This window comes from Malaclemys terrapin, chromosome 12 (genome assembly GCF_027887155.1).
Source record: "Malaclemys terrapin pileata isolate rMalTer1 chromosome 12, rMalTer1.hap1, whole genome shotgun sequence".
NCBI classification, from domain to species: Eukaryota; Metazoa; Chordata; order Testudines; family Emydidae; genus Malaclemys; species Malaclemys terrapin.
Window position 1 is genome coordinate 4,136,000 of NC_071516.1, and position 23,108 is coordinate 4,159,107.

General features: G+C 37.7%; 1 protein-coding gene across 5 annotated transcripts in view; it reads right to left on the minus strand.

The window, feature by feature from the left end:
• Positions 1-23,108, minus strand: part of ZBTB46 (zinc finger and BTB domain containing 46) — a 99,490-nt gene that overhangs the window by 15,429 nt on the left and 60,953 nt on the right. For 4 of the 5 annotated variants that reach the window (XM_054045733.1, XM_054045732.1, XM_054045731.1 and 1 more), the window contains 4 exons: positions 21,396-21,671; positions 13,852-14,024; positions 12,633-12,684; positions 5,879-12,547 (listed from right to left, as the gene is read on the minus strand). In XM_054045733.1, the coding sequence (XP_053901708.1) occupies positions 11,955-12,547; positions 12,633-12,684; positions 13,852-14,024; positions 21,396-21,671 (1,094 nt within the window). In that variant the 3' untranslated portion in view covers positions 5,879-11,954. Of the gene's footprint in view, positions 1-306; positions 483-5,878; positions 12,548-12,632; positions 12,685-13,851; positions 14,025-21,395; positions 21,672-23,108 lie in introns of those variants that run through there. The other variant, XM_054045734.1, reaches the window with a different exon arrangement.

Sequence of the window (23,108 nt, forward strand, 5' to 3'; positions counted from 1 at the left end):
AGTCCCTCACTTTGGGGCCAGGAGCACTAAACAGTGTGTGCAGACCACTTCAAATTGTTCTTCAGCAACTCCTCTGGCTGAGTTGGAGGACCCATTGTTGAATAACTCCAGAGGAACAATAAGCAAGACCCTGGGACTTTTAAAAGTGGAGAAAACAGGAGAGAGGTCTTCTGCATTCCATAAAAGACTCAGAAGAGCACCAGGGGAAAAACAGAACACAAATCTAAGTCAGGTGAAATTCCTTTTCTCCTTAAGCACAACAAACCATCTTTCTATTTTCCAACTACTTCAAACGCTCCTACTTACCAAGGTGTGCCGTTTCATGTGCTCCCTGCGTGTGAATTTTTTCCCACAGATTTCACAAGGATAGGGTCTTTCTCCTGTATGGGATCGCATGTGTCTCTTCAGGATACACTGATGCATGGCTGAGAAACTGCAGTATGGGCACTTGAATTTTTTTCTGATGACTGTGAATTCGTTTACTGAAAAAGAGCAACCCAAGAAAGCAGGTTACAACTTAAAACATTTCAAATAATCCATTTTCTTGCTTAATGTTCATTAATGTTTTTGCTGTCAGACCACATTCCCACTGTTTTACGCTCCGCATAAGGAAAACATTTAACAAGTTCAATTATGTTACACTGTCTTTCTAATGTCTGCCTTATTAAGCGGCAGATTTTAACTAGGGTACTTATACTGTGTCAACACAGCTGGGAACTTCAAGTATCTCCCCCAGAGAAACTTGTTGATAAGACAGTACACCAGGCTGTCAAATATTTAGCAACAGCAAAAGAATGACCCAATTTCCTTAATGTCTGTTAAAGTACAAAACAAAAGGGGACTATAATCTGCTATAATGCTAAATTATTTTCAGGAATTAGTTGGCCAACAGAGAGAGATCTGAAATTCAAGCATAGTTCTAGTTAGTGACAATGCCCTGATGTACTGAAACAGCTACATGCAGAATCAGGTCAGAAATAACTGGCAGTGAAGAGAGGATCACAAATGTGACATGTCGATAGCAGTATGCAGAATTTCTCTTTAAACCCCTAAGTAAAATGAATGAGGGGAATGCAGTTTATAATAAACCAGGTACCATGGCAGTATTTCCATTAATGTTCAAAGATTGAGGGGCATCTTGAACAAATATAGAGTTCACCATGCAAGCATTTAACAGTAACCATCTTTAAAGTAGTATTACTATTGCTGCAAGTATAGAGAGTAGCAAAAAGCGGATACAAAATGTTGAATTAAAGCGCAGTTCTTGAAAGAGTGTTCACAGTCCAAATTGTATAATCTTTGTTAGATTAATTTTCTTATCACATTCTCCAGAATGATTTGGAAGAGAATGAATTTTTATAAGTTATTCCTGTGCTGTCAATATTTCTCCTTTTGCCATCCTTTTAGAGGTAAAGTGCACTCAAACTGGACTCTAGGGACACATACAGTATTGACAGCCTAAGGGTCTAATTTGCCAGCAGAGTGCACATAGAAGCTGTGTTGATGTTTCCCCCTCCAAATAAAAATGAAAGTGGAACATGCAAAACAAAGCAGGGGAAAACAGAAGATCTAATATTCCTTAATGGAACCCACCCACTATACATTTGGAGGTCATTGTCCTTGTGCATGTAGCATTTGATATCTTCTCATTAATAATTTTCTTGGTTGCCATTACTATATGTTAAATATTACCCACTTCAATGATCATCTTTGCCCAAAGCAGTTTTACTGCTAGTAAGGAACTGGATTCTTAATCTTAAGGATACTGGTTTGCATTCAATAAAAGCAAATTCTAGTTGACATCTTAAACCTTGGTGGGCTTAAATATGCTATTGTTCTAGGTAGATGGCAAACCAGCGTTGTGTTTTCAAATGAAGCACCGCATGTAGGAGAGTGAAGGAAACAAGGGAAGTCTAATGTCTATTATGGTCTTATGTCATTGAAGGTACCGAGTTAAATGATAAGCTGCTTACTCAAATATTACATCCTGCAAAGATCCCACTAGCTAAGTCAACACTGAGAGCTCTCAGCATCTCAGACTCGCGCCCTTCAAGTGCAAGTGTACTCTGAAAAATGAACTATTTTAAAATGACATCTTTTTACTCAGCAGGCCTGTTTCATCAGCTTACTCTGGTGACCAGTTATTTTTAAAAATTTACTTTTATTTGCATTGCAGAGCAAACACAACAAGAGGGGGAACTAGGTTTGATTCCTCATGCAAACACAGTGCAGACACTCTCCTGAAAAAAAATGCCCCAGAATTGTGCTGGGCTGCCACATGCCATTTTCCAGATAATGCACAAAAGTGGTCCTAACAAGAACTGGTTGGAACATTTTTGACTAAATATATTTTCATTGAAATATGTTGTTAAATCGAAGAGTCCATGTTTCAGAGACTTATCAGTTTTCTAAGGTCCAGGGCTTTCTGGTAATTTCTGACAAGAGAGAGATGCCCAAATTGAAAATCTGATCTTTTCGATAAGAAAAATGGACATTTTAACACAATTCCACTTTGTGGAAACATTTGGAAAATTTTGTTTTCGTTCTAACATGGAATGAAATCAAATTTCAACAACTCAAATATTGCCATGAAACAGAACTGTCATCCTCTGGCTGGCTCTAGTCCTGACCACTTAGAGAGAAGATCCAAAGTATAGTTTCCTGCTCCAGCAAATGGGGCAGTTATTTTTAAATCTACCTCTAAATCTCCTCAAATCAGCACTTTGAACGTAACAGTCCTCATATCTTGTCCCAAACTGTTGCTCTGTTGTGTTCTATAGCTTGTGTGTTCCACCCTGAAGTTATTTAAAGCAGCCCTGGAAAACTGTCATGAAAATTTACTAGTCCAAGCACAAAACCTATTCATCCACCTGTACCATGGTGACTATAACGATAATAATGAAAAACACAAAGACTATTTTATTCACTTGTCAGAAAAGATTACCCACTCCAGTCAAGTAGAATTTCCTAAGGTTAGTTTAAAGGGATTACAAACATGCATACAAACTGCTTTGGGAACCTCTGGGATGAAAAGTGCACAATAAATGAAAGATATAACACCTGAGTTCCCGGCACCATTCTCTCTCAATAAAGCACGTTCTAATATCCATTGCTCTGCGCCAGCTATTGTTGATAAAACAATAGCAACAGCTTGCTTGCATAGTCTCTGTGCTACCAGTACTTGTAAAGCACTGTTGAAATAAACTAGAGAATGGAAAGGTATTCTAGTCTATTTTATTTTTCCAACTTGCCTGGGATGAAAAATATTTTGCCTTTGTATCGTATCTAACACACTTCCCAGTCTATTTCTCTTATAAGCAATCTTTAGCACGTTTGAATATTGTGAAGGACAAAGATATTTATGATAATCTGTTACCAATTTGAATAGGGGATAAGATCTCTCAGCTGCTTGACTACTAACAATAGGTTATACAAACAAAACATTTGCACACCACAGGATCACCATAACCCAAATACTACAGAATCTGGACAAGGTAAGCAAGCTATCAGCAGATCAGGTAAGATCAGCCAAGGTCATCTAAGCCTCCCACAGCTACAAGGCTATTTTCAGTATTGTTTAACAATTTAAACCGAACATACATAACTTAATAAAATCCTTATGTCGTTCCCAGCTATCCAGCTCTGTTGGATTCCTTCAGAGGTGGTTATTTACAGGAATTAAACTAGTCACAGATGCAGTAAACAAGGCTCCTGCAGGTCCACCTTTGTGAACAGGTGGTGTTCCTTCTCATGTACAGTTAACCAAATCAGTTTAAAAAAATGCTGACCTAGTATGGAATACTAATTCAAAACAAATTGGGTCCTTTCAATGAAAATGCCTCAAATTAACAGCAAATTTGTTACATTTTGGATTAGCTTTCACCATCACCTAAAAAAATGTCATTAATAGTAATCTACTGGTGAAATACACTATAAATAAATGCAGGTCTTGATCCTCTTACCGACGGGGTGTAGGAAATTTTCCCCAGTGGGTGTGTGAACGAGTGCTGAAGCTATCCATTTCTGCAGAATTTAAAATGTTCTTAAGAAAAATCAAGTGTAATCCTTGAAGCTGCAAAGAGAACCTTCTAAATGAGAACGGATACAGTACTGCCTTCCTGAGGACTTGTCTACATTATCTGCTGGATCGACGGGCTGTAATTGATCCAGCGGGGGTTGATTTATCGTGTCTAGTATAGACACGATAAATCGACCACTGAGCGCTCTCCTGTCGACTCCGGTACTCCACCGGAGCATGAGGAGCAGGTGGAGTCAACGGGGAAGAGTCAGCAGTCTACTCACCGCAGTGAAGACATCGTGGTGAGTAAATTTAAGTAAGTCGACTTCAGCTACATTGTTCAAGTAGCTGAAGTTGCTCAACTTAGATCGATCCCCCCCCCCCCCCCCCCCGCCCCCAGTGTAGACCAGACCTGAGTCTGCAAAGACAGACAGTTCTAAGCGCCTTTGCTGCTGCTGGCATTTAAGTGGAGTCAAGCTGACAAGACTATGGTTAGTTTCACTATTCAGAATCGTGACAACAACAATGAAACTGTAAATCAGTTTCACACTGTCCACCAAGAAACCTCTTACCAGCAACAGAAATAGGTACTGGAGCTATTCAGAAGAGGTAACATAGAACAGAAATTGAAAGGCTGGAGTAAGTCACAACAACAGTACGGGGCTGTTTGGAATAGCAATCAAAGAAAAAAATTGCTGGTGTTTCAATGGCAGAACTTCACGTAGGCAGAATGTAGTTAACAGAGTTACAATTAGCCAGGATGCCACCTATACTTAGTGCCATGGGAGTACTCACAGAAATTAAGTGCCCCCATCACCATTCTGTGATACGGTTTCAATTCTGATTTGTAGATTACAAAGGCAAGAAAAGAAGGGATTACTGTCATCTTGTATAATTCAAACCATAGGACTTCCCTGAATTAATTCCCAAGTCAAATATTTTACCAAAATCTAAGTATATTCCACCAACACTATTATAATCTTTATCAACCAAACTTGTAATCTCGTTTAAAATAAAGATATCAAGTTTGACTCGATTTGTTTTGTGTTAACCAAAGTTGACTGGCATTAATTATATTACTCTTTTTTAACTCTTTATTAAAAAAGTCCCATAACAGCTATTCCCTTAGTTTCTTGGGATAGACATCAAGCTGACAAGCCTATAGCTACCCAGGTCATCCTGCTTATCCTTGAAAATACTGGCATCACATATGTTTTCTTCTAGAGTTCCAGAACTTCCCCAGTGTTCCAAGAATTATTTAAAAAAATCAATGTGAAACTCAGAGGTAAGAATGCCACTTACTGTACACATTACTTCCTACAATACTAAGATGCCCCTTGGAGGGCTTCCCTCAACTTATTGTCCAGACAACATATGGTTTAAGCTTGTGAAGCTAAATAAATTACACTGCAACATTGCATGTGTTACTGCAGACATAGAAGTCCCCAATTTCAAAGCCAAGGTATACATTTGCAGGAGTTAACCAGGCAAACCCATGTACAAATGTCCATTTACCCCACTTTGGGTGCACTATCATAGCAAATTCATGCAAATAATGCGTGTATTTGGATACCTAACAGTATGAAAAAAATCAGGCACAAAAGCTTTAAGAGAATGGTTAAAATAGATTAAACCATTTTAACTATTTCTGCTTACCAAGAGAAAGATATGAAAGTCTTATGTTAAATTCAGATACAAACTCTGTTTCAAATAACAGATCCAAAACGTTTTATCATAAATGTCCCTCAAATTTACTGCTTTTGGTATTAAAAGGAATCTCAGTGCAGACGACACATTTTTCCAGCTAAGAAACTCTGTTTACTTAAGATTGAACAGACACAGGACAATAATTTGTGCAGTTATAATTTTATTAAAAACTAAATATTTTGTCAAATATCCATATGTTTTTAATTCTGCATCTATAAACTAAAAACTTGAAAAATAAAAGCATCATTAGAAAAACTTTAATACAGTTTCATTTTAGAGTTTCACAGCACTATCTGTTAAACACATACCTATAAGCATGTATATTTAGTCAACAATATAGTAACCTTGGTATGGACAGACAATGAATTTTTTTGTCTAAATGACAAAGTTTAAATGTACAAACTATTTGCTCTAAATAAAAAGGCTAATATTAAATATTTACAACACGTAGAAATAGCAGCATCTGTAAACAAGGAAACGATATTGACCAGATTACCAAGATCATTACCAACAGCGATACATGGCAAATCTCTAAATGAGGAATAGCACCAAGAAATGAAATATGCATAACGAACAGAGCTGCATTTTTAAACAAAAACAAATAATTTTATAAATACATTTATATAAAATGAGTGTTTTAAAAAAAATTATCCAGCAACACTACAAAAACTTTGGCATTACTGTCTCAAGTCATCTATCTAGTTTCACTGAGGTAAATTTTCATTGTTTTACATTTTTAGAATTCTCTCCTTGCTAATACATGTTAGCTCCCCTCCCGCTTCCCCACCTGAAAAAGTGATGTACAGATTTAACACTACCCTGGTTTGTACATGCATTTCCTGCATAAATTTGTAAAAAAACCTGTTTGAAAATCTAAATAAACTCCAAACAAATTCCCAATGGAGAAAGATTAAAACTTTTTCAAAAGTATAAATCTGGTCTGTCGACTGTCACTGCTAAACACTGACAAATGCCTAGATGATATAGGAAAAAAACCTGTTATGCAAAGTTAATATGCATTAGTCCCATCATGTAACATATTCATATCAATGATGTTATTTCCACTCTAGTTTTGAATATGCACTCCAAGTCAGTGATAAAGGGAACCCATTTCATTTAGCATCACATTGTCTACAGAAGAAATTTTATTGTAAGGTTTGTCTGCAGTTTGGAAGATTTGTAGACAACTCTCTCCCTCCCTCCTCCCCTCCCCCCGCGCAACAAAAAGCCCCACAGCTAAATTTATGCTTTCTTAATATCTTGCTTATCTCATTTGCAACAATTATTCATAATTATTTCTCTTTATTGCTGATTGCTACCATCAGGACCCCCCAAAAGATATGTTCATAATTCAAAATCCCAAATTACGGAGACAGAATTTCTGGAATCCTGTGCAGTAACTAGATCAGTTCTGTGCCATATATTGTTTGGCATTCCCCTGCTTCAGTTGTCCACTACTGTAAGACTGCAATATATTATTTCATTTGGTGTGTTATTAGAATTGCCATCCTTAAGACAAGATGTAAACCAAAAGCCATTTCTCCTGATTCTATGGAAATTAAATATTTTTTTAAATTAAAGGGAAAACTTGTTTCCTGACCAAAATTCTCCCTCTCAGGGCTTGTCTACATTACCCGCTGGATAGATGGGCAGCGATTGATCCAGCGGGGGTCGATTTATCGCGTCTAATCTAGACGCGATAAATCGACCTCCGAGCGCTCTCCCGACGACTACTCCACCAGGTCAAGAGGCGCAGGTGGAGTCGACGGGAGAGCGTCAGCTGTCGACTTCCCACAGAGAAGACATCGCGGTGAGTAGATCTAAGTATGTCGACTTCAGCTACGTTATTCACATAGCTGAAGTTGTGTAACTTAGATTGATTTCCTCCCCCCCGCCCCCCAAAAGTGTAGACCAGGCCTCAGAAACAGCTGCTACATTTCCTATATAGTTACATCAATACCAGTAGCTGTTCTGTAAAACACCACATAACTATTGCATAAAGGTGCTATATAAAACTACATTTTATTCTATAAATCTGTAACTTATGCATCTGCTGTGTTACTGCATGACAATTATTGGAATACTGAATCTTTTGGATGCCAAGAAGTATTTCACAAAATAACCTGAGGCAAGTTTTTTCCCTTTCCTTTTACACATTAGACTGCATTTTATATTTTTAAGCTCAAACTGCAATTTTTGTTATTTACATAGTAAAACCAATAATCCCTATCACATCTTCTCCTACTTCCTAATTCTGAACTTAAAAATACAAGTTTAAGAAAGTTTTCTATTACAACTATATAACATCTGTTATATTGTTTCCTGAAATTCTAATGTTTGGGGTGTTTTTAATTAATTTGCTCCTATCCGTGAAGACAAGAACTTGCAAGTCACTCAAGAAGTTTGATAAATATTTGCACAGGTGTCAGGAATCAATACCATAGGTATTAACTGTACATATTACAATAAAATGCCTAATTAACCTGTCTAGTAGAAAATAATTTCTTCCACACCTATGTGATCTCATTTGGATGTTAAATTAATTCAATCAAGTCCCTTAAACATTAGGGAAATGACAGGGCTAATCTAGTTGAAAGAATGTTATCTAGACACTTTCACAAAGAACAACACAAAATAAAGGACAAACTTAAAAACCTCAAAACAACAAACTCTGCAGAAAATGCTACAAAAATCAGAGAACCAGCAGAGCGTTGGTTAGAATGAGAGAAAAGAGGAAGAAATGATCAAGGGTCTTCTTTCATGATCCACCTACTCCTTCTATTTATAAGATGTATTCAGTGACTTTAACAGTTCCATATGTGTTTCACTACATTTATTACCATTGTGGCAATTTGAGTTCCAATGACTGAACCGAAGCATCACTGAAGAAATCAGATAGGAGCCAGATTTGTGACTGATGTTACACAGGTATTAATTCCCTTGTACATGGGGAAACCCCCACCCCCAATAAGTATTTAATATGGCCATTATATCTGCCTGTGGCACATAACAGTAACTTCCTATGGGTTGTAATACTTTGGGTTAGTTGGGATTAGTGTGAGGGTGTTGGTGCCCTGCGATAAAGAGGTCAGACCCTTTAGTAGCCCCGTTGCCTTAAACTTTATGACTATGACTCTGTCATGAGGCAACAGTCCTTTTAGGTATGCTGTGGTTACTCATGCTCCCTTTCCGATATGGTCTAGATAAGCCCTCATTTGCTGCTTCCATAATGCCACAGATATTTTTCATGGGGGCAGAGAGATTTTTCACAGTTCCCTCTCACTGCTCAGTTCCTTCCCACCTCCTCTCCCATCTGCCAAAGAGCACAGTAAATTTACTTAGCAATTGCCAAACATCAAATAGGCAGATTAGTCATGTGCATAACAGGAGGAGCAGGTTGATTCTAAGGCTTATTTATACATATATCAATAATCAATAAGGGGAAAGCATTATATGGACAAAGGAGTGTTTAATATGACTTTCTTGCTATATCAATTAACACGATATGTGCCATAATTGTTACAGAGGAACAGACTCTCAAACTGTCTGTGATCTGCTCAGACACGGTGGGGGTGAGGTTGAGTGGTGTTTGCGGCTTCCTGGCCCTAAGCCACCCAGCTCTGGTGCAAATTAGAGCTGCAGTGAAGCAGATATAATTTACACCAGAGGAAGACAGAGTGTAGTAGATCAGTGCTCCAGAAGGCACCACTTCTCCTCCATGCTGGGGGTGGTAGAGCCACCTCTTCCAGCTTTCCACTGGTAGACAGTTCCTCTGCATGAGAAATTCTCCACTGGCCATCTTCAGCTGTTTTATGCCCACTTTGTGCAGCTTGCAAAAGTGGATTTAGCAGGCTAAAGAATCTGGCCCTTAATGTTTAATCATCCTACAAGTATACAATATTGTTTGTGCAAAACTAAGCATTTCCCTGCCTTGTTTTCCTGAGGTATGGCCATGCTACAAGAGAACTACTTTGGAGAAATCATAGGACTACGACTTCTAAAAGTTTTGTTATTGTTTCCTAGTTATGTTGTCACACACATCAAAAGAACCAATATACAAATTAACCCCAACACATTACATAACCCTTAAGCACCAGACCAAGTTGCTGACAACTTGTGCATTGTGGAGAGTATTTGAAAAGCACACTTACTGTGCCTTAAACTCAGGGCCGCACAGATGATTCAGGGGGCCTAGGGTCTTCGGCGGTGGGGGGCCCCTGTCGTTCAATTGCTGCTGAAGACCCGGCACTTTGGCGGCGGGTCCTGGGGCGGAAGGACCCCCCGCCGCGGGTCTTCAGGGCACTTCGGTGGCGGGTCCTGGAGCAGAAGGACCCCCCGCCGCCGAATTGCTGCCGAAGACCCGGAGCGGAAGACGCTCCGGGGGCCCAGGCCCTGCGAGAGATTTCCGGGACCTCCGGAGCGAGTGAAGGACACCGCTCCAGGGGCCCCGAAAAACTCTTTTGGGGCCCCTGCGTGGCTCGGGGCAAATTGCCCCACTTGCCTCCCTGCCCTGCTTAAACTACAGCAATTGTTAGAGTAATTAAACTAATATGTATTTGTATGAAAATAAATAGCAAGCTGTGAGTTAAACAGTTCACAGCTTTCAAATAATTGAACCAAAGTAATTAAATGGGAACTATTGTTAGACTTCAACCTTCCAGTAACAGTGGCTGATTGTCAAGCTCCACTGTCTCCACTATATAGTATTAGGCTTTTTGAAGCAAGAGGATCTATTTTTATGTACATTCAATTGGGCTGGCTCAACCACAATGTACAGACCAATTGACAGAGTTAAAACACTTGAAGAAACTTAGTTTTTGAATGCCACATTCTTACTCATAGATATAGAAAATAACTCCAGGTAACATTCAGCAGCATACTAAATAATCTAATGTTCTTAACCCTGCAGCAATTTAAAAAAAATCCTAGTATAGAACCATGCCCAAGTAGCACAGAGTTTCTAAATATGATACAGAAAACTGGACTTCTTTATAAATAGCTTGTGGCATTTGGTGATAGCAAAGTACTTTCATTAACTGGCAGTTTGGGCCAGAGATGGAACTAGCAACTCAATCCCACAGTTGTGCAATTGCAAAGTTTAGGTCTTTTGTTGTTGTTCTGTTTCTTTTATAATCTGTTTGATGCAATATAAATCTAATCTTTGTCCAATAGCATTCCAGAAGTTTTATGTGGTTTTAAAAACTAATATAAATGAAGACATTCAGCAAAGCAGAAATACTTGCACAGTGGTTCAACAGAGTTTCTCACCTAATACAGGCAACAACCAGAGTGTTTTAGGGAAGAGGAAGTGGCTGAGTGCACATACATGATACATTGGCAGGAAGCCAAAGGAAGTTTAAAAAAAAAAAATCTCAAAATGCCATAGTCTAATTGTATTAAACAGCAGGCCAGCTTCACCTTTTCTGGTAGGACTACCTTCCTCTTCCCATGCCTGAGATCTGCTGGAATTTGTACTTTTCAGAACAGATTCACTTTAGCTGCAGTACAGAACAAGCTTATAGTTTAACTGTGTAATGCCTAACATCAGAGGAGGAAATCTCCTTAGATGACAAAGTTGACACAGAGACACGCCCTCTTCCACTCCCAAATGCAGTTATCCTGTATACTTCTCAATAATCCATTTGAGACTATTTTTAACAGAACCCATAAAGCAGAATTTTAAACCAAGGAAATGTTTACAATCACTGATCATTTCCATTCATAAAGACCCCCACAGTACATAGGGACAGCAAATAACATACTGCCATGAATTGCTATGTTTACAAAGAAATCTTTTAAAACTGCTTTTAAAAATAAATTAATTATCTTTAAAACCATTATCTCTGTATAACAAATTAAATCTTCTCTAAAGGCTTGAGCTTATATTTAAAAAATACACAAGCCAAAGCTCTTAATCATGACATGTAAAAATTTAAAGGGAATGCAACCTCTAATCAGGAGTAATCCAAAATACCATTATATTATCTATCAAAAATATTCTTACACAAAATTGCATCTTGATTCTAATTAGAGTTTTTAGTTTACAAAATCTGGAACTGAAATAATGCCTGACCAATCTGTCCAATATCTGGGAATTATTATAGTGTTATAGCTTATCCAATGGTAAACCCATTTTCGGCAAGTAACAATGCAGCAATATACGCCTCTTAATTTATGGATTTAATAAAAAATAAATTCCTAAAACATGTGATCCCATCTCCCTCCAATTTCATGATTTTCTCATTTCCTTAATACAGCTTTGATGGACCTCCTCAGGTTCCTGATTTTGATCCACACGATCCAGAACTTCTTCACCCATTGGCTGGGCAGAGCCCAGGTAACACACTTTCATATGAGTAGTGAGATTCTTTTGTGTACCAAAACCTTTGCTGCAAAAGAGACACACAAAGGTACGTTCATCTGAGTGCACGGACATGAGATGCCGGTTCAGATCTGTTTTGTCTCGGAAGAGTTTTAAGCAGTCAGGACACTGCATCTTCTTGTGGTTAAAGTGGATTGTCTTTTCATGCCTATCCATATTTGATTTTAGTGTGAAGCTTGCAGGGCACTTAGAACATTGGAAACGGGCAAGCTGATCCTGGGACACATGATCAGTGAGGTCAATGAGCACAGGTCTGGCACAGTCAATTAAGTCAAAAGGAAGAATCATGGAAAAAGCATGCTCGTGTATGTGCTCCTTCAACTTTTCAGTGCACTCAAAAACCCTCCTGCAGAAACCACAAGTCAGACTCTCGGTTAAGGTTGAATCCGAGAACAGGCCTTCATTCCTTAAGTCATCTTCAGATCTTGAAATGTTTATATCTAAAACAGAAACACATGCACACACACGTTAATGACTTTAAGTACAAAATAATTTTTTATTAAAGGTATTGTTCTCTCCATTTACCTGTGTCAGAGTTGTCAAACTGCCACAGTGCTAAAAATCCATCACAGGGGGCCTGCAAATGAAAAGTGCAATTAAGTTAAAATAAACACACAGAAAAATATTTCTCACCCACTCACCAACCCTCCACTTCTTTAACAGAGATCCAGCATTCTATTCAGCAATAATTAATTTCTCTTCTACAGACTTTTCATTATTAACAAAATTTAGAGATGGAGGTCAAGTTTTCAAGTTTGGAGCACGAAGAAGGGAACCTAGATAGGAATTTAAATTCATATTTGGGCTCGTAAGTAAATGTGGTTCCATTTTCAGAGTTGCCTAGCACACACAGCTCCCTTCAACTTAATGGGAACCACAGTGCAGAGCAATTCTGAAAGTCAGGCTACTTTTATTTAAGAGCTGGCATATGGATCCAGGTACCTAGTTTGCCCTTAACCCTTTACTGCTATTTTTCTTTCCATACAGAAATAGCCATATCAAGCAAAATCATGCTCTCCTCAGTTTCTTTTATGTTAAGACTACATGATATTACTGATCTGAATTTGGCATAAGCAGTTTGCACTATGCCATTGCATGGCAGATGGTGACCCTGTCTATGGAATAGTGCGGATGTTGTAGTCTGGGTAGGTTTCTCAGAGATTGGGGACAGGGTGGGGTGGTTAATTAACCTTTCTTACCATGTGATTTTTTCTAAGGTGACTGCAAAGGAAGAGCTGTATTTTACTCCATTTGTTTAATAAGGAGGCAAAGAACTCATTACTGACAGCTACATATTTTAGTTCAGAAACTTTTCCATTACGGAAAGCAATCCCTGCTTCTATCCATGTTTAAGTACTGAGTAAAAAAGCACACTGGACACTTGCGTGTTCAAGCATCCTTATACTGTATTATAACTCTTAATGGTTTTTATAATAAAAAGCACACATGCCATTTTTGTAAAAAACACTAATTACTTTTGGATGTACGTTCCACTGCGGAAAGAAAGAAAGAAAAGGGAAAGGGAGCTGCAAAATTAGGGAAATATTAGCTCTTAATCCAGCCCAGGAGCAAATCTGGATTTTTTTTCTGAAGTTTTAAATTAACTATATTTTGAAAATGTAACTCTAATGTGACATGGCAAAAGTATAAAATACGATGGTCACTGCACGTTTTTCTACTAGGGAGAATGTGTGTTAAACCCCCCTAACATTTACAAATTTTTGCCACTATCTCTTGATCTTACCTGAGCCGAGGAAGACAGCTTTCCTTTTATCATGGTTTCTGGTGACATTTCACCAGAACAGGAGATCACAGGGGGGCTCTGAGTGGCAAGGTGTGATGAAGGCAGCAGGGGAGATGGTGCTTCCACTTTGCCATCAAATTCGCCCCTTGAACGATTCAAGTTGGCACCAGGCCCTGGGGAACACAGGAAACGAGTCTCACCCACGTGAACTAGCACCAGCTGGTGGTTTTAAAAAAGGCCCTGAAAAGGCAGTGAATGAGCACTTGCAGTTTATCTTCTGTCAGTGGGAGGGAACGCAGCAGTGTAGTGATGCCAGGCCTTTTGTGTTTTTATAACCAGCCTCCCCACCCAAAATGCCAGTTGTTTGCATGTGATGTATGGGGTGGGGGTTATAGCTCACAGCAGCAAAATGGTCACTAAAGAGAGTCATATGGGAGAAAGAAGCAAAAAGGTAGCACAAATATTCTGAACAATTACACTGCTTTAACAAGTACTATTTCAAACATATAGCTCTAAATTTTCCATGAACATATACAAAAATTATTTATCCACTATCCATATAATTGTCTTTAAAAATTCTGTCAAAGTTTTAAGCCCAACATTTAACCATAATAAATAAATAAAATAATTTGTTTTATATAGTATCCTTAATCCCAGATCTCAAAGTGCTTTACAAAAGGTGAGGAAGTACTACCTACATTTTATGATTGGGAAAGCAGAGAGCTTAAGAGACTTGTACGAGGTTGCATAACTAAACCCTAAAAAGAATTACATTCTAAACCTCTACTACAGTTTAAGGGAAAAGAAAATGACTGGCCACTAAAAGGCCAATTTATTTTTGCTGTGCCAGACAAAATAAAAGTGTGTCCCTTTGTTCATGTTGTGACAGCAGCTAAATGGTATACAGTACTCAGAAAGTATGTTGACAATCAGTGGTGAAAATATATAATGATGTTTTGACTAAGACAAATTGCTATACAAGTTTAAAATAGTTAATTAAACCTTAACAGCCATCTTAATTGTTGCCTCATTTCAATCTCACAAACAAACGATTGCTTGTGAAAAGAAAGTGGGCAAAATCATTAGGAACAAATACTGTATATGCATTGTTCAATATGGTATTGTAAACTAAGCTGTAAAAAAAGCACAATTTAAAATACTTTAAGTCCTTTCAAAGGCTTTTCATTCTTATTACAAGAGAATACAATAATTTGCTTGCAAGATAGCAAACAAGGTGTATAAAAATTTAGCATAATTTTAATCAAATTATTAAATACGTGCAAATGTTAAATTGCATGGCATGAACAATTATTTCACAAAAGATACAACTTAATCAAAATTACAATGGAGCATTCCACCGAAACTGGGTAAGAGTCTCTTACTTAAACCACCCACTACAAAACAAAACCGCCCAACATTTTATTAAATACCAAAAAAGATTAAAGTGACTTTAATAAGCCTTGTAATAAGGATTCCCCATTACTTCCTCAGTTTATTTAAGTTTTAGTTCATGTGAAACACCACTGCTACTCTTGCACTTCTTACTATCTTCTGGTTTGGCCTCCTCTGTTTTGGTCTTCTGTATTAAAGTTACTCTCATAGTTTAGTTAGTTACATTCAGGAGCAATGAAAAGAGAATATTTTCAAGCTTTCCTTCTATTTAACAATAAACATTGCAGGGCAGTGGAGAATGCCAAGAAAAACTAAATGTAGGCAGTAATGAGACAAAATTAAATTACTAAGTTACTATCTCCAGTTATAAACAGGTGGATTTCTTGTCTTAATTTACCATTAGAACTTATGTGATTTCCTTGTGAATGGGCAATGGTCTGTGGCAGGTTCAAGAACACATGGAGAGTACATACGAATGTAAGAACGGCCTACTGGATCAGACCAATGGTCCATCCAGCCCAGTATCCTGTCTTCTGACAGCGGCCAATGCCAGATAGTTCACAGAGAATACACAGAACAGACAATCATCGAGTGAGCCATCCCTGTTGTCCAGTCCCTGCTCTGGCACCCAGAGGCTAGGAACATCTAGAGCATCCCTCACCTTCTTGGCTAATAGCCATCGATGGACCTACCCTCCATGAACTTATCTAATTATTTTTTGAATCCTGTTATAGGTCTGGCCTTCACAATAGCCCCTGGCAATGAGTTCCACAGGTGACTGTGCATTGTGTGAAGAATTTCCTTATGTTTGTTTTAAACCTGTTGCCTACTAATTGCACTGGGTGACCCAATTCTTGTGGTACGTGAAGGAGTAAACAACACTTCCTTATTCACTTTATCCGCACCATTCATGATTTTATAGACCTCTCTCATATCCCTTAGTCATCTCTTTTCCAAGCTGAAAAGTCCCAGTCTTTTTAATCTCTCGTCATGTGGAAGCTGTTCCATACTATTAATCATTTTTGTTGCCCTTCTCTGTACCTTTTCCAATTCTAATACATCTTCTTTGAGATACAGAGTAAAAAATATTTTCAACGTTCAAATGAATCATGGGGGGAAAAAAATCAGGTTTATAGTATTACAACACTTTAGGTAATTGCACAATCACAGTCCACCTACACAAATATGAGATTAACTGGTGTTCTGATTAAATCTACAATACTGATGCATATTGCCCTGTTTACATTGCAGCTCTGCATTGTGACTCTAGAGAACTTACATACGGAGTCCAAATCAGGCTAAAAGTAGTCTGAACTTTAGCAAAGTAAGAAACAGTGGTTTAGCTTTCGTAATTCCCTTGCTAGTTCCCTTGGGAAGCTATACTTGGTAATAAACGTGAAGTAAACAGCTGCCCACTTATTAAAGCAACAGCGAAGGCTAATAGAATGGGCAATTTTTTGGAGCATAAGGGGAAATAATATGCCACTCCTGAAAATGGAAAGGAAAGATATGCAGCATAAAATAGATACAGAACAACAATTAATATCTACTTGTTTGTTCCACCAATTGCAAGTATCAAATGAAGGTATATCATTGATGTTTTGTACTATGCATGTAAGTAAACAGTGTCTGAGTTTAGGTTTTAATCCATTCTGGTTAATATAGTAAGAAATGTTAAGATTATTTTTTTCTTTAAATTCTTTCATGGAAGCAAGACGATTTTCTTAATCAGAAATTAAAACTATCAATTGTCCTGTAGTCAGCACTGTTCATGGAAAAATATACATAGAAGATCTCAGTGATAGCGACATGAAAATAGTATCCTCCACTGCCAAGAGCACTAACAGATTTAACAGTCAACTCCTGTAGAAAACTTAAATTGAAATGCCAAGATCATTATGACATGCTTAAAATGACATCAACTCTCCTCTAAATCTTGTCAGAAAACGTCCCTGCCTACATGAATACCACTTGGGAAAACTGACCACAGTATAAACGTATTCCTTTAACTTTTAGTGAAAGTATAAATTATTGGCTTCAATGCATATCTAAAAATAAAATATTAACTGGTTAGCCCAAGAGAAAATGGCCCTTTTTGCCATGCAATCTGTTGTATAACACGCCTCATAGGAATTGCTTCTATAAACAAACAGAGTAAACAGGAAGATCCAAACGGACATATGGAGAACTTTAGAACAGACTAATCTGAAAACATGACACATTTTTTTTTAAATGAGAGTTGATTTCAATCACCAGAAAACGGAAAACTTAACTGACTTTTTAACTATGGAAAATATGGAAAAAGTAATCAGATCAATTTATTTCCTATAGCATTACCTGAATGACAAGAAATGAAAATAAATTTAATTTTTTTTATTACTTTTATTTTTAAGCTGATTTGAATTGGTTAAGTTTAAAAGTATGCATTACCTTCTGCTCAGTTGTTCTAAACACAATATATGAATATCCACTGAAACAAGAATCATCCTGTATTTCCATTGTCCATTAATTGAATATTAGGGATTTCATGCTTCTCTTTCAGTGTCATCATTACAAAAGGTACAATGCTTGTACACCCTTTAAAATTAATGTTCACTTACACAGAATTTTACACTTTGTTTTGTTAGCTTAATGTTTACAATACCACAGTAAAGTTGACATGAAACTAAGCCTTTTAGTAATCAGCAGTTCCCTTTACTCACCAAGCACAAAGATTTCTCAGGTTTAAAATCCATTAGAAAAATCAGCAAAGGTATGATGAGCACCTTTATGTATTCTCAATTAGCTTCTTACAACAGTATAAACTATGCCAGAGAAAAACTGAAAAAAACCCTGTATTTCTACAGCAACCAGGGGTGCAACCAGAAATTTCCTAAAGGAGGGAGTCCAAGAGGTGCATTTGTGTGTATGCGTCGGCCCCTTCCCCCTCCTACCCCCCACTGCCATGACCTCTTCTCGCTCTCCTCCCACAGGAGAGACACTGACTGACTGAAACACTTTTCCCCTCCCTGCATCACCCCTGAGAGTTGGGACCCCCTCCCCATCTATGGCCAAGGAGGGCGGGAATCCTGGGCCCCGATTCCCTGCCCTCATTGCATCCCTAACAGTGAGAGTTACACCCCCCTTTGAAAGCTCATGAGTATGTCAAACAAAGAAAATACACTCTTACAACCTATTCCTCCTTACCTCAACCTTACTCAGAGAAAGGACAGCAAATATTACCAACACTATTTAGGTAATCTTCTTACAATATTATTTTCTGGGTCAGGAAGACAACTGAATCAACAGATGGTTAAGATCCAACACACTTTCTTTTCTTTTTTTAAAGCTTCAGGTTGAAAACCATTTAGAAATGCTTGGTGTTAGTGCATGTCATTTTCAGATTTGACAAGATAGAAAACAAAACTACAATTAATAATGTGTGTTTTTTTTTTAAAAGAACTTTGTTCACTGCCCCCCCCCCCTTTTTTTTTTTTAAGTTTCAAAGATTTAAATGACAAAATCCTCAACTCATGGGTTTGAGAAGGAAAGTAAAGAACTGAAATAATGGGAGGGAAAAAAATCCAAAGATCGACTACTAACCTAAATAGCATGTTCTGAATGTATTAGCAGTGCCTTAATCACATGATACGTTATAATTTATGAGTTTAATCCCAAACACGGATTTAACAACAAGCTATCACTTATGGCTTTTTAACAAAAACAACAGGATATAAAGTTTAATGAGAAATTTTAATGTATAGAGTTAAATATCACTAAAGAATTAACATTAGAAAGATACTCAGATTGAAGGGACCATTATAAAACAAGTACACTCAAAATTATGACAGCAGCTCTTAGTGATACATTAACAAACAGCAAGGAGCCTAATAAAAAATAAAGAGGAGGGTCCCCTCCCCCCAATTCCCTGATTCAATCAGCTGTAAAATGAGTCTCCCCAGGCTTTTGGGCATGGTTGTGGCAAGAACTATAGACCAATTATCTTTTTCTCTTAACTTCAGAAGAAATGCATTTCACTTGCATGAAGACCAAGTAATTAGGGTCTATGTGGGTGAATTTCATGTGCTGGTGAAAGCACAAGGATGTGAAATCAAATACCTGCCAATCTAGGGCCAAGATGAGGGGCTGCAGTGTGGCATCCTCCCAGAGCTGTTACTCTTGCCAATGAAGGCAGAAACTGCGTCATCATGCTATTACTCCTAGAAGCAGTGGGCATGACACATTGTCCATGTAACACTGATCCTAGGTCCCCTCCCTTGACCTGCCCTATTTCTAGCCTCCACCCATCTGTAGGCCTAGAGAGGAGACCCTTTCTATAGAATGCAAGGAGGGCAAAAACGCCCCTGTGCAAACACTCTGCTTACAGGTTCCTCCATACAGTTGCAACAAGAGTTTAGGTGGTACAAAGGGCCATGTGCTGCTTCACTCTGCTTACAGGTTCCTCCATACAGTTGCAACAAGAGTTTAGGTGGTACAAAGGGCCATGTGCTGCTTCATTGCAATGGGGCCATTTGCACTCTAGGAGTAGTCTGAACAACAGAATATTCTACTTATTTACTTAGAGAGATTACCAAAGTAAAGAAGCTACCCTACCAATTAAAAAAAAATGCAAAACATCACCCCAAAAACAAAAACAAACAAAACACATAACTCCAAGCTGCAAAAAAAGATTACACCACCAACCCCCCTTAGTTTTAAAACCAGACTAACTTCAACAAAAAAATTAATATATATTAAGATTTGCCATTATGTTATTTTTAATTGCATTGCCACTGCACTGTAATTCATCATGCAATTCAGGTGATTGTTAGCTTAAAGGTGACCTAAACATTTTGGCCTTCAAAAATAAAAATAAATAAAAATCAAATATGTGCTAAATGTTCTTTTCACTTTGTTTATTTGGGTCATTCACTGCCTTAATTTTTTTTTTCTGGAAGTCTGAAGTGCATATACTGCTAATGGCCATCTTTTGCTCTGTACGATGCCCCAGCCAGTGTTCTTCTCCCCCACTACTGAAAATACCATCTCAATACAGCATATATGGTTGTTATTTCTATTTTCTCCAGCCTACCAAGTTTTATCTAAAACACTTTATAAAAGACTTCTGCCTAGAAGAAACTATAGAACTACCTTACAACACAGGCAAGAATATATATTCAAGTTCTTATTAATGGTGTGTACACATAACCAGTAGAACATAACCTGAAGCAACCAGGAAATCATCCTATGAACTATGATGCTTCCACATGCTTCAGACTTGAAGAAAGTATGTTTTAAGTTATGAATGCACAGAATGATCACTTTTATCCTGAAAAAGAGCTCCGTGTAAGCTCAAAAGCTTGTCTCTTTCACCAACAAAAGTTGGTCCTATACAAGGTATTATCTCACCTACCTTGTCTCTCTAGCATCCAGGGATCAACACGGCTACAGCAACACTGTAAACACGTTTACCCTGATTATTTGGGGATACTTAGCAAATGTACAAGTGACTCGTTACAAGATGCTATCAAGAATTTTCCTTCCTTCCTCAATTCCAGTTTTTGTAATCATCAAATATTTAGTCCTAAAATAAACCCCCCAAACAAACAAGAAGTATTACTCTTTGTGCATAAGCATAGTGGAAGTCAGAATGGCTATAGAAACTGTATTTGTTCATTATCAAATGCAGAAAATCCAAACGAAGAAGCAAAAAAGGATTCGGCTTGTTGGGTCTACAAACATGACTACAACTCTATTTTATTTTTAAAATTTACTGGAGTGGCAGCTCCTTCCCACCTGGCTTTAAGATTGATTACTTTTTTATTCAAATCCTACACAGCATCCATTCTTTAACTGAAAAAGTCAAATATTCCATACTCTCTAAATATGTAAAACCATGCTAGTGATTTGTCAATTAGCACAATGTCCAAATCAATGTAATAAATATCTCCCTAATACCTTTTGTATTTCCGACAATTGGTATTAGAGCTATGCTGCATAACATTACAGACAACAGGATTCTAAACCTCATGGGATGTGCATTTATACAGAAGTTTAACACAGATAAAACTAGCAAAGGAGTAATAAATCTAGAGTGACCTGAATTTCCTCCTTTTTCCCCTAATTAGTTTTTAAATTAATCTTTAAGCAAAAATATAAAAGTATAAACTTACGAGATAAAGAATGTGTGCCTTTGGGTAAGTACTCGAATAGCAGAGAACTGTCCTCTCCCAGCATGTCAGCTTTCAGAGATAACAAGCTGTTCTTACTCATGAGGGCTGCGCGCAGGTTAGCAACTGTCGCAGCCTGAAGTGCATCATCCTTCTCCGGGGTAAGAGGCTGAGATAGGTAGCTAGCATCACCTCCTAGGAGTGCTTCATCAACATTTGTGTAAAGGTCTGATCTCTCCACTCGGCTATCCGAATTGCTGGGTTCTGTCACATCAGCACCTATGTAAATAAAAACACCATTAGAGAAACATACAAAGAATTCAAACTTTCAAGGTGAGATATCTAGACACGTGCATTTCTAATCTTAGGACTAAACGGCTAGGCACCAACAGTACATAGGAAGAGGACCTACTGGTTTTGCTTTCATAAGTAGATGGTAAGAGTTCTGGTTTGGGTCTCAACTTTTATTGTCCATTACATATTTTAATTTAAAACAGTTACACATTTTTACTCAATCCCAAACATGCAACTCACATGCTTCTAATGTCCAGACTACTCAAAGATTAAAGCAAAAAAAACTGTTAGCGTTTTCTGTTGCCAACCACTAAAGACTTATTCTAATACATGGTGAGAAACAAATTTAGTCTGAGTAACTCTTCCATCCCTTGAGAAAGCCTGAAGGTGAACTGCAATATTATATGACCCATAATCTTGTAATTTGTAATGTGTGCGCACTTTCTGTTTCAAGAGATACATCAGAACCAATTCAATTAAGGTTCTCCACCAGATCCTTCCAACGTGGGCTGCAGTCTTCGCTGTTGTTCTATGAAGCAGGTGGTTACATCACAGCTATCACAAACAACGTAGATGGATAGGCAATATAAGATAATCAATGTAACTCACTGGATTATACTGAGCAATTCATATTTTATACTACAGCAAGAGTTTCACTGACCATGACAGTTAAGATTTTATCACAGCAGGCTAGTACACAAACTGTTTTCAGCCACTTTAAATTGTGGCTTTCCAGCTGAAATTTTCCAGGCTTGGTCTTTTCCCCAAGATGAAGATTTTGGAAAATCTGAGCAACAACAGGTCTACTACAATTCCATGTGGTCCCTGAGGTCATTCATATTAAAAGGATACCATAAACTACAGTTTCACAACAACATCTATTATACATGAAGTTTAACATGAGTACTTGTGAAAAAACTCTGACAAAACAGACCACCTGACATGGTTAATTGCCTCAGAAGTCAAAAATGTAATGGACTATTACAACAATTAGTATAAGTGCAGAAGAATGAAAAGAATATTAGAAAATAATACACATGTATGTAAAGTTGTAAATATTACATTTGCATGTTTTTTATTCCAATAAAAATGACATTCATACCTTTAGCCATTATGATTATTATTTAAAATAGTCCACAAAGGAATAATCACCCAACAGAGCAACAGTGACCACACACACAACAAAGTTAACTAGCCATCAATTCAAAATAGCCAAACATACCCAAACAAACCTAAAACCCAATCAGACACACACAGCTTAGCCATTGCCAAAATCCTGAGCAAATGGATGGTCGGTGCAGCATGTCCTAAAAGTCAACAGATTACAGCTATTTTGGAAAGCCAGCAGGACATCACTGAGAATGCCCCATCAAGGGGGTTCTGCATCTCTGCTGAGTGCACATGTGGCTGTATCATATAGGG